The sequence below is a fragment of the Perognathus longimembris genome, chromosome 25 (genome assembly GCF_023159225.1).
Source record: "Perognathus longimembris pacificus isolate PPM17 chromosome 25, ASM2315922v1, whole genome shotgun sequence".
Taxonomy (NCBI): Eukaryota; Metazoa; Chordata; class Mammalia; order Rodentia; family Heteromyidae; genus Perognathus; species Perognathus longimembris.
This window is the reverse complement of record NC_063185.1, coordinates 13,491,851-13,510,030: the sequence shown is the minus strand read 5'-3', so window position 1 is coordinate 13,510,030 and position 18,180 is coordinate 13,491,851. Positions and strand designations below refer to the sequence as shown.

At 37.0% G+C, this 18,180-nt stretch overlaps 1 protein-coding gene across 2 annotated transcripts in view; it reads left to right on the top strand.

The window, feature by feature from the left end:
* Positions 1-18,180, top strand: part of Rapgef6 (Rap guanine nucleotide exchange factor 6) — a 137,801-nt gene that overhangs the window by 17,043 nt on the left and 102,578 nt on the right. For both annotated transcript variants that reach the window (XM_048334011.1, XM_048334012.1), the window contains 4 exons: positions 7,534-7,604; positions 9,632-9,688; positions 12,435-12,518; positions 18,015-18,084. In XM_048334011.1, the coding sequence (XP_048189968.1) occupies positions 7,534-7,604; positions 9,632-9,688; positions 12,435-12,518; positions 18,015-18,084 (282 nt within the window). The remainder of the gene's footprint in view (positions 1-7,533; positions 7,605-9,631; positions 9,689-12,434; positions 12,519-18,014; positions 18,085-18,180) is intronic.

Below are 18,180 nucleotides of genomic sequence, written 5' to 3'. Positions count from 1 at the left end.
ATTGTCTGAGGACTGAATTAGCCTTCCAGTTATTTTTGTTAATAAATTAGTATCGGGGTGGAGGTGGTACTGGGGCTTGAATGAGGGAGGGCCTCATATTCCCAGTTGTTTTTTTGCTCAAGGCTGATAATCTACCATTTGAATTACATTTCCACTGTTTGTTTTTTTGTTGGTTAATTGGCGGTAAGAATTTTATAAACTTTCATGCCTAGGCTGGCTTTGAACCTTGTTACTCAGATCTCATTCTCCAGAGTAGCTAGGATTACAAACATGAGCCACTAGTGCCTAAGTTACTAAAATTTTATAGGAACATAATCACAGGCATTCATTTACTTATTATCTGTATACTTGTTCATGCTATAAATGCAGAGTTAAATAGTTGTCGCAAGAAACACATGTCTCATAAGACAGTTTTCTATCTCGTCATTTATAGTTATTCAACTCTGGATAGGAATAATACAGCTATATTAATTTGTATTCATGCAGTCAATGTTAGGATGTTGTGGGGAAAGGAATTTCATGTTCACATGGCCACAGTGTCCATCTGCAGTAAAGGGATTTCAGGTGAATAATGAGATGAACTTTCAGATACTTGAAGAGATTCTAGAAACTTGAGTGATAAATTTCATCAGTTTCCTTTCAGGCAGAGAATTTTTTAAAAAGTAAAACTAAAACTAAAGTCAACCTCAAAATATCATGAGTGATATTCTTACCTAGACTTTAAAACTGAGAAGTTACTTTCTAGTTCTTTGTCAGGCATTGAGTGACATTATTAGTGATGAACTGAAGATATTCTCCCACATTAAAATGAAAGTAGAAGAAATTGTATGACATAAATTTAGCTGAGAATCTCAGAAAATTGTAGTGATCTTTAATGCTAGGCCACTCTCAACTATTAGGTCCACTTATGGAAGTTCTGGTCTGTTGCTGTCATGTAACTTTTGTTAGAGTTTGCCACTAAAAATTGTCTTGGTGTGAAGAATTACATGCACCTTTCCATAGGATAGGCATTCTGTGCATACCTGCCTGGGTTATAATGACCTCTAGCTAAGAGGCTACAGCCCAGGCAACTGTGTTTGTAGTATAAAGGATTGGTTCCAGGACTACAGTTAACTGCTTGCATTTTCAAACAATAGCCTCTTGTGCACATCAAAAGTATCTCTGGATTACTGATGATATGTAAATGCTATATAATAAGACTATACAACAGGGGTAGGGAACCTCTGGTCTGTGGGCTTAATAAGGCCTGCAAAATTATTTGGTACATGTATGCTTCTTTGCTTATCCCCGGCTCTTCATAACTGTCTGCCTGGAGAGGTAATTTTGTATGGCTCATAAGTGATGTTATAAACTATCCAGATGGCCTTGGCAAGAAAAAAAGATTCCTTACCTCTCATAGAAAATAATGGAAAAGGGGGAAAAGGCTGTATAGATTTACAGACACATTTTCTTTCTGAAGGTCTCTTAAATACTTTGATCTACAGTTGGTTGAATTAATGGATGTGAAGTTCAGAAATAGGGCTGACTGAATGTGGGCACACCTTGGCTAGCCATTGTTTTGGAAATCTTCATGTAGTTCGTCAAGAAAAGTGACAAAAGTAGATTGGGAAGAAATAACACTCCACTTGCATGGAGAAAATTCTAACGTAAATATTGATGGTTAGAGGAGATGAAATACTTTATAAGCACTTAATTGAAAGTTTAGGGCTGGGAATATGGCTTAGCGGTAGAGTGCTCACCTTACTTGCATGCATGAAGCCTTGGATTCATTTCCGCAGCACCACATAAACAGGAAAGGCCGGAAGTGGAGCTGTGGCTCAAGTGGTAGAGCGCTAGCCTTGAGTAAAAAGAAGCCGGGGACAGTGCTCAGGCCCCGAGTCCAAGCCCCAGGACTTGTAAAAGAAAAAAAAAAGGCAAGTTTGGTGGACTTTACAGAAGAAAATAGATACCATTTGAGTTCCAGAGCCATGACAGGTTAGATGTGATGAAAGTTTATAAAAGTTTATAAAAGTTAATTCAGTAGAGCTGGGCATGGTGACTCAAACTTGTAACCTTAGTTACACAGGAGACAGGTCTGAAGTGGCCAGGACAAAATCATGAGATCCTGTCTAAAAAACTGAAGAAGGATGGAGCATGGTTTAAGTTAGAGCCCTTATTATGAGGCCCTAAGTTCAAACTTAAGTACTAAATAAATAGATGGATGTTGCCTTTTCATTCCAATTTACTTGTTGGAAATTTTAGGTGAAAGGATTGGCCACATAAGGCAATAAGAAAAACTTCAGTTTAAAAGCTTGTTTCAAGCTTGGTATAATGGCAAATGCCATGCTTATAATCCCAGCTCTCAAAAGGCTGAGAAAGGAGGATTATAAATTCTGGTCTAACCTGAGCTACTTAGCAAGACTGTGTCTCAAAAAAAACCAACCAAGCAAAATGTCCCCATTGGAATCTCATTTCTTCCTGCTGATGAGATTCCAGGGGCTTTTAATGAATTAAAATAGCATTTGCCTGAAGGAGCCAGCCAAGTTACTGTCTGGTTTGAACATCATAATGTGTATAGTAGGATAAGAAGACATTTACACAAGTGTTACTATTTGAGCACCAATATTCTTTCTGCCAAATTTGTGGTCTGTATACAAGTACATTTGGAATGTATTTATTTCTGCTTATCCAAAAACTGTGTAGAAGCATGGCACAGAAGATAGGAAAGTGAAATAGTTTATGTAAGTGTATATCAAATCGTGGAAGTTGTTTTTTTTTTTTAAAAGAGCAATGCCATGAAGTAAAATATTCTCCAAGAAGAGCATGTCCTAAAAGAAAAAGAAGCAGCTAATCCAATGTAACTCAGGACTCAAAGTACATCTCATGGTCTCAAAAGTTGGAGAGTTCTTACAGACTATTTTCATGCAATCACCCATTATCTATCTTGGCAACATACTTTCACATGTTGCATTTTCTTTATAAGTTTTTTCCTTTTTAAAAATTAGCAATTTTCTTTATTCTTGTTATTTTAAAATAAATTACTGTGCTTTGTATTATGCTATGTATTTATGTTTGCATCATTTCTATTACTAAATTGCATAAAGAGAATTCTAATTCATTATGTGTATGCAAACTTGGCTTCATGAAATGTATCATCACACCATTGACTCATGTAAAAGTAGTGTTCATGTACATGAAAATGTTGAACACTCTGAATTTATAAAGTGTAAAATTTTCCAAGATCTTCACTTTCTGAAGTACAGTTACTTATATTATGGTGACCCTTCTCAGTTTTGTGTGCATCTGAGTGGCTTTTTGTTTTTCTTTTGGGCAGTACTAGAATTTGAACTCAAGTGCACTGCCACTTGAGCCATGTTTCCAGCCCTTTTTACTTGAGCTTGTTCTTCAGATAGGGTCTAGTGCTATTGCATGGGCCAGCCTTGACCAGACCACATATACACATATACAAGTATCTGGGTCCAATCCCCAGTAATGCCTTTTGGGTTTTTTTGTTGTTGTTTTTTTTTCCAGTCCTGGGGCTTGGAACTCAGGACCTGAGCACTGTCCCTGGCTGCTTTTTGCTCAAGGCGAGCACTCTACCACTTGAGCCACAGAGCCACTTCTGGCCTTTTCTGTTTATGTGGTGCTGAGGAATGGAACCCAGGGCTTCATGCATGCTAGGCAAGCATTCTACCACTAAGCCACATTCCCAGCCCCCCCAAAAATACTCTTCACAGACTTTCTTGCCCAGACTATGATCCTCAGATTCCAGCCTCCTGAGTAGGATTTCAGGCATGAGCCACCAGTGCCTAGCAAGGACATATCTTAAAATAATCTGCTATTAAACAACAGGTAACTGAAGCTTTTTTTTTTTTTTTTTTTTTTTTGCCTATCTAGTTTGCCTTTCCCAACTCTCTTCATTCCTTTGTTTAGATCTGGATTTCCATCTTGTATTGTTTCCTTCCTTTATAAAGGACTCTTTAAAATATATTTATTGTAATTATAAAGATGATGATGTATTTCTTCTCAGGCAATGTCCCGCTTCCCTTGCTCTCTCCCAGTTTGTCCCTCCCATCCCCACCCACAAGTTATATAGTTCATTTTCAACAGTGTCTAGTGAGTACCACTGGTTGTGAAGAACTTAACTTTTTTTTAAGAGCAGGTCTGCTGGTGATTAAAATTTGCTATCCCTTATCTGAAAATGTTTTACGTTGAAGGGTATTATTACTAGGAATAGAATTTTAGATTAGTAGTGTCACCATTATCTTCGCACACACAATCCTCCCCCACCACCACCACACGCCAATCTTTAACGATGTTATTTTCAGCATCTTCTAGATTGGGTTATTTTTGACAAGTCTGTTGTAATTTTAATTCTTGTTTCTCATTATGTAATTTATTTTCCTTCTCTGATGCTTTTTTATAATCACCTATTTTAAAGCAATTTGGTTATAATGTGAAACCAGGCAAGTACTCTATTTGAGCCAATTCCCCAGCCCTGTTTTGCTTCTTTTCATATTGAGGTGTTTTTTGTTTTTTTTCCCCTTATTGTCAAAGTGAAGTATAGAGGGGTTAGAGTTTCATATGTAAGGCAGTACATTTCTTGTTCAACTTGTTACCTCCTCCCTCATTTTTGCTCTGTCTCCCCCCTCCCTTTACCTCCCCCCCCCCCATCAGATTGAGTTTTGTACTTTTTGCTTGGGCAGGCCTAGAACCTCTTAACTATGCCTTCCACATAATTGAGACAACAGTTGGAGGCTAACCATACTCATTTCTGTTGGTTGAGATGAGGATCTTGCTAACATTTTGCCAGGACGGGTTTGAACCATACTCCTGCTCTCTGCCTCCCAAGTATCTGAGATTATAGATAAGAGCCACTCCACCTGTTCTTCCTCTGATTTCTTGTGCTTGAGGCTTTTGAGCTTCATGGATATGTGGGATTATAGTTTTCATCAGATTTGGAAGGTGTTACCATTCTAAAACGTTTTCTGTTTTGTCCCTCAACTTGTGGCTAATTGTGTTAGATTGAACAAGATTGGCTTGTAGGTCATGGGTACTGTGTTCATATTTGGTCTTTTTGTATGTTTCATTCTTTTTCTAATTTCTTTTTCTTTGTCTTTAGTAGTCTTACACCATTCTGCTGTGTTGCTAGTCTTATCCAGTGTATTTTTCTTCTCGTGCATTGTTTTTATCTTCAATAGTATCTTTGTTCCTTCTTTCTCTTCTCTTTCTTACTCGCAATTTAACCCATGGCCTCGTGTAAACCAGGCAACCATTCTGTCTCTTGAGTTAACACCTTCAGCCCTGATTTTTTTTTAATGCCTCTTACATGTTTACTCTTGTTTGTGCCATCTTGGGTATAAGAACACACACACACACACACACACACCTTGAAATGTCTTTCTGCTAATCTATTGTCTTGTATTGAGTCTTTATTATTCATTTTTTGTTTGTTGGGAGGTCTTTATATGTAGCCCAGTTTAGCTAGACTTTGATCCTCCTACCTCAGGTATTATAGGGGTATATTACTGTACTTGGATAGTCGGTTTTGATTTATTTTCCTTCTAAGTCTGGCTTTTTTTTTTCCTGTGTCTTTACATCCAGAGTAGTATTTGATTTGATACTCCAAACTGTGAATTTTGTCTTGAGGTTGCTAGAGAGAGATATTTTTGATGCAAGTAACTTGGAAGCAGTTTGGAAGTGTAACTGTTGAAAGAGCTTTTAGTAACTTGGAAGCCAACTTTTGGATCTTGCTTTGAGCTATGTTGTCTAGCACTAGATTACTATTTAGCTTGGCATTAATTCTGCCCCTCTCTTGAATCCAAAGCATTCTAAATAGCCCAGGAAGAATGGTGTTTTACAGTCTGACTGATGAGAACAGGAGCTCTTTCTGTCTCTGGAAATTTTGGCCCTTGTTCCATCTAATCTAGCACCATTGACATTTGGCCTTTTTTTCTGGGGCCCTCTCCTGTCTACATGATTGTGGGTTGAACTCAGGACCTAGGAGCTTCTTTGCTCAGGGTTTACACTCTACCACTTGAGTCTCTGCTCTACTTCTGGCTTATGGTGGTTGATTGGAAATAAAAGTATAGTAGACTTTCCTTCCTGTGCTGTCTTTGAACTGCAATCCTCAATCTCAGCCTCCTGAGTAGCTAGGATTACAGACATGAGCCATTGGTTTGTGCTTTTGTTTTGGGGTAGCTCAAGCTGGCTTCAAACTCCTTAGGTAGCCTGGGCTAGCCTTTTTAGAATCTTCCTGCTTCTACCTCTTTAATGCTGGGATTATGTACATGCACTGCCACACCCTGCTCTTTCAGGAGATTTTTTTTTTTTTTTTTGGCCAGTCCTGGGCCTTGGACTCAGGGCCTGAGCACTGTCCCTGGCTTCTTCCCGCTCAAGGCTAGCACTCTGCCACTTGAGCCACAGCGCCACTTCTGGCCGTTTTCTGTATATGTGGTGCTGGGGAATCGAACCTAGGGCCTCGGGTATACCGAGGCAGGCACTCTTGCCACTAGGCTATATCCCCAGCCCCGAGATTTTTTTTTTTAAAACCGTTAGATATTTAGGTGTGTTAATTAATGCCTACTCAAGACTCCAAAGAGATTTTCTCTGGCTTTGTGGAACCCATTGTTTGAGTAGTGCCCTTTCCTTCACCTCCTGCTCTGTAAGTTCTAGCCACTTCCTACTCCCTCAGATCAATTCAAAATGCCACCAGGCAGTAAGATAGGGTAATCATATGAACCGCCTCATTTGTTTATTTCCTCTTGTTTGTCTCTGTACTTCTTGTTATTCTATTTATTTTCAGTAGTTTTTTGGGGGAGGGCAGCCAAGACAACTCCTTTCTTTGACTTTGTTTGGTGGTGTTGGAGCTATAGCTGTAGCTTGCTAGTTCCCAGAGTTGCTAGTTCGCAGAGCCTCCAAGCCTTCACTCATACACAATTGCATTGTCACACATGGCCTTCCCCAACCCTGGAAGACCAGCACCCAAGAGGACTAGCTTAGATATCTTTACCATGTTGGTAGTCTCACTGTATTTGAATCTCAGAAGTTATGCAGCCTTTCTGTCACGTTCTGTTGGTTAGAGAAAGTTACAAATCCAACCCAGGAAAGCACATAGGTACCAGTTTTTGATGGAGGACTGCCAAGGTTCTGTTGCACAAGAGGATGTAGCATGAGAAATAACTTTATGACCATCTTTGATAATATAATTTGCTTTATCAACAAGTTTATCTGATATTTTACAGACCTATTTCATTTGCTGTATTTTTTTAATCTATCCATTTGGAAAACTTAAAAATCTTCAGTGTCAACTTAGTAAGCTTTTAACAGGTGGATATGTTTGCCCATCATGGTTAATAGTGGCCATTGGCCATGAGTGTAGAAAGGAAGTCCTCCTTACCTTTCCAGTTTTTTGTAATTCAGAGAGTTCTGTGACTCTTCCATAGTTAATAGAGCTCTGTAGTAAAATTGTGTTTACAATCAGAATTGTGTGTCATCATTGCTTTTTTTAAATGCCAACGTGAGAAGTAATATAAAAACCTTTCTGTTCCACAGGACTTAAATACTATTTATTCTTATCTTCATGGAATGGAAATACTATCGAATCTCAGGGAACCTCAACTTAGGTAAGTTTGTATCTTTTTAACCACACAGCATATATTGTGTAGTTATTTATTCACCAGACATTTGTTACACACCTTTTACATGCCTCCTCCTCCTGTTTTAGAGACTTGGGATATACTTACAGATTAGATGTCTAGTTTTCCTGTAGTTTATATCTGTTGTTGACGATTTGGGGCCGGGGTAGAAAACAATCTACTACTTTGAGTTCAGTAAAGCATGGTGATACTAAATTAATGAACTGGATAGCTGCATAACTCTAAATGGTCTAAGAGGCATTCAAGAATGCCTCTTAGAAAGTGTGTTTTCAGTAGAGACCTACATAACAAGAAGGAGCCAAGAAAGAGTTTGTTCATAGTTTAAGGAAAAATAAAAATAATCAAAGCAGAGTTCAGTGCTCTCTTCTGAGTATGTGCTAGTTAGTTTAAAACAGTAGCCCTCTATTTTTCTTTTAACTTTGAGTTGATATTATGTGATATGCTTAAGATGACATGGTATTATTGTCAGAAATTTAGCCCTACTGATCTATTTCAGTCCTTGCAGCCTGTATGAGAAGAATCAGGCGAGAAGAGAACATAGTGAAAGTGACAGGAAGAGAAAGAGATTATGTGACATGTGGTAGAGAAAGAAGAGATTATATGGAATGATGCCATGGAAAGACGGCATCTTCATTCATCCTCAGCCATCTTTGGAGTACAGATTTGATCATTAGGTTTAAATAGAGGAAGAGTTAGGGCATGGGGACAGTAGTACGCATAGTTATAAGAGTCCTGGTTACAAGTATAGCCTGGCTGGCCATTATCTCAGTTCTGATTTTCCCAGGTTCAGGAGAAGTTGTTAACCACTGTCACCACTTGAGAGGAACATCTAGTTCCTCTTAGCTGATTTCTCCCACTCTGAGGTAAAGTCTGATCATTACTGATAATTATCCTCATTAGGGAAGAGTCTGCAAGACTGCTTTCCTTAGGGGTAGTTTTAGTTCCTGCAATAAAAATGTTATGGATCAGAACAATGACGAACACAAAATGTAAGCACAGATGCCAGGCTTTTCTCTTGCTTTTAGTTTATTCATGGCAGCAAAAAGAGTATTAAATACCTGTTACATGTTCTATAAACTGAAAATGGGTTTTTCTCTCTCTGATAAGAACAACAGGTAATTAGCCTTAGGGGCTGAATGTTTATTGGGATTACTTATGAGAAATTCCTGTTTCTGGGTCCAGTCTCTGTAGGGCTATAGTAATCTAAGAGTTGGGAAATTTATTTATACTTTAGGTTGCCTTTGCATTTTTCATTGCTTATGGCTACTACTTATCACCGTGTTGTATACTAAAGTGGAAAAAACAGGACTTTTGATGTGGTATAAGTTTCTGTGGACAAGACTCATACATTTTCTGAACTTTAGTTGCCTCATACTGTTTTGATTCTATTTGTAAAAACACTGGAAGGTGCTTTAAAGCACTAACTAGTAACTTTTTAAATAACATTTTTATTAAACGTGTTAAACATCCATAACCAATTTTTTTCTAATTATATTTCCTGTATACACCTCAAGCTTCTGTTATGGACCAGATTACTACAGCATAATTGTTTGAGACTTGTTTATGTTCTTTTTCTATATGTATAATTCAAGTTACTGTATATCAAATAAATTCACAGAAAATGCAACTGAAAATTAGGGTACTTAGTAATGTTAATTTTAAATGCAAACAAATTTACATATTCATTTTTGGTTTGGGTATGCTTTTGGTAGTAACACTTAAGGGCACTGTAGTAAGCCAGACAATTACATAGTTTTTCATAATAAAACATATTATTTGGTGTAGATTGACAGCTCTTACATCACAAGAGTATTATAGTTGATGCCACTTAATATTGACTAATTTCTTTTATAAAAGTATTATTGCAGTATGTATTTTTAAGCATTTGTACTTTAGTGGAAAATTAGTTTAGAGCTGATAATTTTCTGCTGATACGGGATTTTTGAAACAGAATTTAAGATATAATTTCAAAACCTGTACTTTTTTAATATTAGGTTAATGTCTGAAAGAGCACGCTATGAAAGATACAGTGGCAATCAGATACTTTTTTGGTAAGTATTTTCATGATTAGCTTAAATTAATGACATTGGTTTAAAATCTTTGACTTTTTCTTTTTGCTAGTCCTGAGACTTGAATTCAGGGACTGGGTGCTATCCCTGAGCCTCTATGTACTCAAGATTAGTGCTCTACCACTTGAGCCACAGCACCACTTCGGGTTCTTTGGTGGGGGGTATTTTATTGGAGATTAGAGTCTCACAGACTTCTCTGCAGGCACCTGGCTAAAGTTTGACTTTTAACATTGACATTATTTTGAAGCTGGACAATTTTTGTAGATCAAATTGGAATGTATTCACAAAACTGTTAAGTATAAAACACAAAACCAGATGCTGAAATATAAAGATTGAGGTTCAAGGCTGGCCCAGGCAGATAAATCCAAGGGACCATTATCTCCAGTTTAACCAGCAGCAAGTAGAGATGTGGTTCAAATAGTAGAGAGCCAGCCTTGAGCAAGAAAGCCAGAGCATGAGGCCCTGAGCAGAAAACACATTTTTTTTTTTTTTTTTTTTTTTTTTTTTTGCCAGTCCTGGGCCTTGGACTCAGGGCCTGAGTACTGTCCCTGGCTTCTTCCTGCTCAAGGCTAGCACTCTGCCACTTGAGCCACAGCGCCGCTTCTGTCCATTTTCTGTATATGTGGTGCTGGAGAATTGAACCTAGGGCCTCGTGTATCCGAGGCAGGCACTCTTGCCACTAGGCTATATCCCCAGCCCCCACATTTTTTAAAAATGTATAAAACACAAAAAGTGGTATAGCAAATTTTTAGTAGTATATACACTTTGTAACTGCTGCTAATGAAATGAGCTTTGTAGAAGGGTCTAGCCAACTGTTTTGGAAAGATGGTCAATAGTTCAAACTTCAAGGACTCCAGATTAATTTAACATTGTGTGTGTTTATCTTTAATGTAAAAAGGGGTTTCAATTTAACATGTCAGTACGTGAGGGTAGTAAATCTTTTTTTTTTTTTTTTTTTTTTGCCAGTCCTGGGCTTGGACTCAGGGCCTGAGCACTGTCCCTGGCCTCTTCTTGCTAAAAGCTAGCACTCTGTCACTTGAGCCACAGCGCCACTTCTGGCCGTTTTCTGTATATGTGGTGCTGGGGAATCGAACCCAGGGCCTCATGTATACGAGGCAAGCACCCTTTCCACTAGGCCATATCCCCAGCCCCAGGGTAGTAAATCCTGATCAATGTAATTTGACTTCTTTCTGAATGGAGTTTTGTAATTTGAGGATCAACATAATTTGACATATTTAGGATTTTTTTTCTTAGCAAATAGCAGCTTGAGGTTCTTTGATGCTTTGTATTTGTTCTTTATATTTGTTCTTTATTGCTATAATAAAAATTTATTCATTCCACTGTCAATACATCTGTGGATTGCTTCTAGTTTTTTACTAGTATGAATAATCTTCATTGTGAACATTTTGCTTTTCATACTCTTTCATTCCTCTGATTCATCGTTTTAGGATTTGCTAGAAATTTACAGTTTTCTAAAACAGTTACACCAATCTGAGTATTAGTTGTGTATTATTTCAGTTGCTCCACTCCTTTGATAGCCATTTTTTGCTTATTTTGGAATTTAGGCATTCCGTTGTCTCATGATTTTATTTACATTTTTCTGTTTACAAATGTTATTTAATGATTTCCATATTCTTCTTGTTCTCGTTCATTTGGTAATACTAGGGTTTGAACTGGGGCCATTGTATTTCCTAGACAAACAGTATATCACTTGAACTATGCCTTGTAGCCTGATTTTCATGTTTTTATATGGTATTTTGATAGCCTGCTTAATGAAGTCCTAATTTAAATTTTTGACCATTTTTGATTTGTTAACAAGGTTCTATCCATAATGTAAATTGACATGTTGAATTGAAACCCCTTAGGACAACTAATTAAAAATAATAAACATCCTTTAAGAATTCTGAATCAAAATCCTTGATTAGATATGCTTACTGTAAATACTTTTACACATTCTAATTATGGCATGTGCGTGGGTAGGTAGGTATGGGCCTGTGCGAACCAGTATTGGAGCTTGAACTCATGGCCTGGATGCTGTCCCTGAACTTCTTTTGCTTAAGGCTAGCACTTCACCACTTTGAGCCACAGTGCCACTTCAAAGTTTCTGGCGGTTAGTGGAGATAAGAGTCTCATGGACTTTCCTGCCCGGGCTGACTTTGAACCACAGTCTTCAGATCTCAACCTCCTGAGTAGCTAGGATTACAGGTATAAGCCACTGTTGCCTGGCTAAAAGTATTTTTTTTTTCTTTTGCCAGTCCTGGGGCTTGGACTCAGGGGCTGAGCACTGTCCCTGGCTTCTTTTTGCTCAAGGCTAGCACTCTGAGCCACAGCGCCACTTCTGGCCATTTTCTGTATATGTGGTGCTGGGGAATTGAACCCAGGGCCTCATGTATGTATACGAGGCAAGCACTCTTGCCACTAGGCCATATCCCCAGCCCTCTAAAAGTATTTTTAATGTGTTCATTGCATTTCTCTTTCCAAGTAACGTAGATGTTTGTCACACTTCTGTGACTCTGTTAAGAATTACTTGGTGTTTTTTTCCCCCTCATGTGATCATTGTTTATATAAGGCCTTAGACAACCTCTAAGTGTCCAGCATTGCTACTTAACTTTTAATTATTTGCAATATTATCAGAATATATTCTATGTTGTATATTTCAGTATGTAATGCTAAGTCCATTTGCAGATAAACATGTTTATTTAATCATTTACTTTTTATATTTAAACAGTTCAGAAACCATTGCCAGATGTTGGTATATCCTGCTTTCTGGGTCTGTGCTTGTGAAAGACTCCATGGTCTTGCCTCCTTGCAGGTAAGTGCATGGTAACTTTTATTTAAAGTGGTCACGCCGTGTAGCCCAGGCTGGTCTGCAGTCCTCTAGCATTAGCCTCCCAAGTGCTGGGATTCTAGGTATGCCCTATCATGCCCAGCTACATTCACTGTACATGCCCAGCTACATTACCACTGTTTATCTTTTATATTAAGCTATTTTATGTAATGTATGAATTTTCTCAGTAATACATTTAAAAAAAAATTCCAAGACATTTTTTGCTCATTGGCAGGCTCTCTACCAACTGAGCTGTGCCTCCAACCCTTAAATACTCTTTAAGCAATGTGAACATGTTTGACAACTAATATCAACTTAATATATCATATTTCTGAGGCCATAATCTTTTAATTTTACACAATGACATATCTTTTCCATATTTGAACCTTATTTCATATTAGAGTTGTTCTGATTCATCAAGTAGTTTTTGGATTTATTGCTGTTACTGGCTATTGAAAAACAGTGTATTATAGTTAAGAAAATGGCTTTAGGAACAAGGCAAGATGAATTAGAATCCTGATTTCATCATTTGTCAGTTACATTACTGGACAATTTTTATCTGTAAAACAAGGAGAATAAATGTTAAGTGGTTTATACAAGCTCTGCTACTCAAAGCTATCAACAGAAGTCTCTTATATAAAGTTTCATGCTCTATAGCTGCACTATCTGAATTCATATTGTATTCTACCACATCTTGAACAAATTACTAAAATCTCTTTGTGCCTTAGTTTGCTTATTTATTTATAAAATAGTACAACAATGTACCTGCTTCATAGGCTTGTTTTGGGAAGTAAATGAATTAGTCTGTATAAATTTATTAGAATAGTGCCTGGCTATTAAAAGAACTTGTGAATTGTTGTCATCATTATAAGTAAAAGACCAAGGTTTGTGATGATAGTGAAATATTATTTTCCTAGAGAATTTTCTCTGTTAGTGATTCTTAAGGTTTTGGGGTTCAAATTACACTCTGATGACATAAAAATATAATTTTTAGTAACTTTTCCTATAATGTTGAGAAGACTTGAAATTGCAGCTAAATTAATTTAGTGGCATACTATTAAATATAGATGTTATTTTTAAACTTTGGCATCTAAATTCCTATACCTATATGGTTGTTTTTTGATTAAATGAAACGTGATTCTTGAATAATATAATAAATCATATAATTGACTTTTTTTTTTTTTTACAAATACAGTGTATATTCTTGGTTATATAAGCCTTTGGAGTATTCTTTCTTTTGTATTTGTGAAATTCATATTGCCAAATTTGTATTGAGGTAGAATAAGTTGTGTTGGGGCTGGGAATATGGCCTAGTGGCAAGAGTGCTTGCCTCATATACATGAAGCCCTGGGTTCAATTCTTCAGCACCACATATCTAGAAAAGGCCAGAAGTGGTGCTGTGGCTCAAGAGGTAGAATGCCAGCCTTGAGCAAAAAGAAGTCAGGGACAGTGCTCAGGCCCTGAGTCCAAGCCCCAGGACTGGCAAAAAAAAAAAAAAAAAGTTGTGTTGGTTATGTATAGGTTATGTTTTAGGATTTGTATTTAGAATTTCTTTTGAATTTTTTTGTCTTACTCTGATGTTCTGAATGTTCAAGAGTTTTTTGGTAGCCGTTAATTGTCTATAAAAATGTACCATTCATTTGTAATTAAGGCAAAGAAGTTTAAGTTTCAAGAATAATTGACAAGAATGTGTGGAATTTTGCAAATACGAAGATATACTATGCATTAATGTAGCCATTGTGAATTTCATAGCGAATAACTTTACAAGTTTATTTAATCTCCTAAAATAATCTGGGTAGGAGATTTTTTTTTTCATGACAGATGTTATTGTAGTGTGATATGATTAACGAATTAATGTAAGTAAAAGAAGTCTTAGCATAAAAGTCATCAAATTTTTGGCTTCTGTCCATAGAATTATAACAAGCATAGTAGCAGTTAGATGTATAATCAGTATGTTACCAGTAAGTTACGATTATTACCTGATACAGACTATGTACTACAGCTGAGAATAAGTGAAAGGGAGACCCTGTCTCCAAGACTGGAGTTCAGACTTCATTGGAGAATATGTTAGCGTGACCAGATTCAGACTTTGTTGGAGAATGTTGGTTGCAGCCTAATAGAAGAGGAGTTCAGAGTTGGGCCTGGCTGGTAGGAGGAGAACCCATGAGCAGAACTGACAAACAAGAACCATACCCCCCCCCCCCCCACCCTTTGCCCCAGGTGCCAATGGGCTCCAAAGCTGAGGAAAAAAACAAACAAGAAAACCCTTCCTTCCTGCTTTTGGTAACACTCTACTGATAAAGCTTTAACATTCCTCCTGGGAAGTGAGAGATTTGCAAAATTTACATACTTCATCACAAAATAGACTAAGTTGTGAATGATAGATTTCAAACTGAGATCCAAAAGTATGTCACTGGCACTGATCCTCACCCCCCCCCCCCCCACTGAGCTTGTAAAGGAGTGCTTCTAAACACATTTGGTATTCATTGAAAGACAGCTTTGTTTCTACGTGGTAAAGTACAGGTATCCTTCATGAAACTAAAGTTGTTCTGTCCCAAATGAAGAGACACATGTGTTCTGTCAGTATTGTTAGAAGTATTACCAGCAGTATGAATGACATAGTTCCATCATAATGTCTCCAAATATTCTGTTAACTGCCATATGATTTGCTCCCCACAAATTCTATATGAAATTCTTATGGGGAAAAGAAAAAGTAGTTAATGTATACAAATACAGAGATAAAAAGAAGAGAGGAAACTTGTAGGACTTTTGCTTTTGTTTCATAATTTGCTCTGTAGTTATCTACAATTGATTTTGAGATGTTATATTTATTGCTTTGGATTGTTTTCCATATGGGTACCAGTTTTCCCTTTCCAATTCTTTTTTTTTTTTTTAGAAGTCAAATACCCACATATGGGTTTACCTTTGTGAGCTTCTAACCTGATATATTAAATTTCATCTATCCATACTTGAAGATCACACTATTAAAATTGGTATAGCTTTACCACTTATTGCAGTCACGGGGATTCTCTTGGCACACTTTTCAAGTTTAAAACTAACCCTTGTCACTAGAACAATACTAGAGGAAAACACACACACTTCTTTTCGTTCACAAGAAGGGAGCACAAGAAAGGAACACCCAATATCCCAATGAGATTCGGAAGCTCAGTGCCCTTCATAGGTTCAGGAGGACTGGGCATCCATAGGTGATTTTGGAGACAAATGATTTTTGGGGGAGAAAAATGGGTCTGAAGAAAATGTTTTAACTGGAACAGTGTTCCACTGGCTTTGGGGTTTAATGTTTGACCTTGAATCTTTTTCCTGTGATAAAAATTTAGTCTTCCTTCATTGATGGACTAAGGAGAATAAAGAAGATAATAGATTGTGGTCATTTTTGGTGGATCTAGTCTTTAAATGGAATAATAGAATTTCAGAGAAAAGCTGTTTTCTGCATTTGTTATGCTTTCCATGTGCTTTTTGTTTGAAATTCTGCTACATATTTTCAAATATCCTTTTCTAAGCCCAGCAGTATCAGTGTTTAATATAGAGTACTATTTATGATAAGCAGTAGAACCTTCCAGGTTATATGGCTTCAAGAAGACCAGTGTTGAGGAAAAATCATGAAAGCTCAAGAATTCAGTGCTCTAAAATTACTCAAACTTACTTATTCCCTATGTGTAGTTGCTCTGAGGCTCCATACTTTGTGAAATAGGTTGCATTACTACCATCACTAAAATTACTGCTGCACAGATAAATGCTGATCACTAAGAACTAGGTCTTATTTCATGCTCTTTATCATGAGTACTGTGCTTGACTCATTTTCCACTAAATTTTAAATTTTCATTAAAAAAATTTCAATTTTTAAAAAATTTCCCAAACTTCCACTAAAGACATGGCCTGCCGCCTTTCAACAAACCTTTAACACTTTTCCTTTAACACTTCCATTAAGCATATTACATGCCTCATTAAGCACATTACATGCCTTTTTTGGCTTGGGAAGCTTGCCATACTTGGTTCTTGTTCCTTAGACATCATTTGCTCTTTCAAAGCCACGTTTTCATAAAAATTAAGAGTAAGGGAACTCTTAACAAATCACACAGTGATTTAAACATAAACGTGGAACTAAGAGCTTCTCAGCCACACTGTACGGTATAATGTGTGTGTGTGTATTTTCCTTTTTGTACAGTGCTTGACCAAAACCACATGTAATGGCATCTACCAATAAGGAGGGCTTGGTGTATACCTAAATAGTTCCACAGTGTTTGTGTCATTTAGACTCCCGACAGCAATGTGTGGAAGTTTGAGGTTCTATTTTACATATTGCTACCACCCTTGGTATCTGTCTTTTAGTTGAGCATCTTAGTGTGAGGTGATTTTCTGATGCATATTATTGAACACTTTTTCTTGTGCTGACTGGCCACTGCTTGCTGCTCTTGAGTGTTCCCTTGTGCTCTGCCTCTCCCTCCTTTTTCCCCTCCCTCCTTTCCCTCTTCTCTCTTTCTCTCCATGGCACTAGGATTTGAATGCAGAGTGTACTCAGGTACCCAGGTTGTCAAACACTCTACCACTTAATGGCCCCTTAGCCCATTTTACTTTAATTTTCAAAAAAGGTCTCACTTTTTTTTTCCCCCCACATGGACTGCCGCCATCCTCCTACTTAATGCCTACTGTGTAGCTGGGATTATATATGTGAGTAATCACTCCTAGTTTGTTGAGAAAAGAAGGCAATGATTTTTTTCTGGTTTTATTTATTGGTGGATTTTTGTGCCAATGGTAGGGCTTGAATTTGGTGGTCCTCATGCTCTTACTTACGGCTTTTGCTTATGGCTAGCACTCTACCACTTCAACTACACCTACCTCTTTTGCTGGTTCATTGGAGACAGAATCTTGTGGACTTCTTTGCTCAAACTGGCCCACTGTCTTCAGATCTCAGCCCTCTGAGTAGCTATGCTTACAGTTACAAGGCACTGGTACCTGGCTGCTTTCTGGTTTTAATTTGCATAGAAATCTTTCTTTCAGACCAAGAATATAAAAATACTCACATTTTTATTTTAATGTTGGGTTTTTGCCAGAGAAGTAGCCACTGGCTTACAGCAGTTTTAATAACTATGTTGATTCCATTTCTTTATACATGTGAATAGAAATGTTTTCTATAATTTAATATATATGGTTTAATATGAAGTTTTATTTGTGAAATAAAATTATGATATCATTCCTCACTAGGTAATTTTTTTCTTTTTAATTCAGCAGTATTGAATTACAGATGTTTGCAATTTAATTTTGTAAATAATTTTAGGAAGTAATTAAAGGCAAAAGTTTAAATAGAATTTTCATAAAGAACTATTGATATTTGTTTTATCTGGATAATTAAGAGGAAAGATACAAGATCAGCATTTTTTTATTAACCTCTCAGAATTTTTTTTGTTTCCTCTATTGAAATACTTTATAACTTCTAAAGAAATTATTTTTCTGTTTTTATAGTTTTGGTAAGCAGTTTGGAGGAAAAAGAGGATGTGATTGTCTTGTATTAGAGCCTTCAGAAATGATTGTGGTAAGAACCTTAAAGAATGCTGAATTGTTTTTGTTGTGCTTCAGTTTTTTTATGTTAAATGTAGTAGGCATTAAACACTCAAGGAGGTTCCATTGC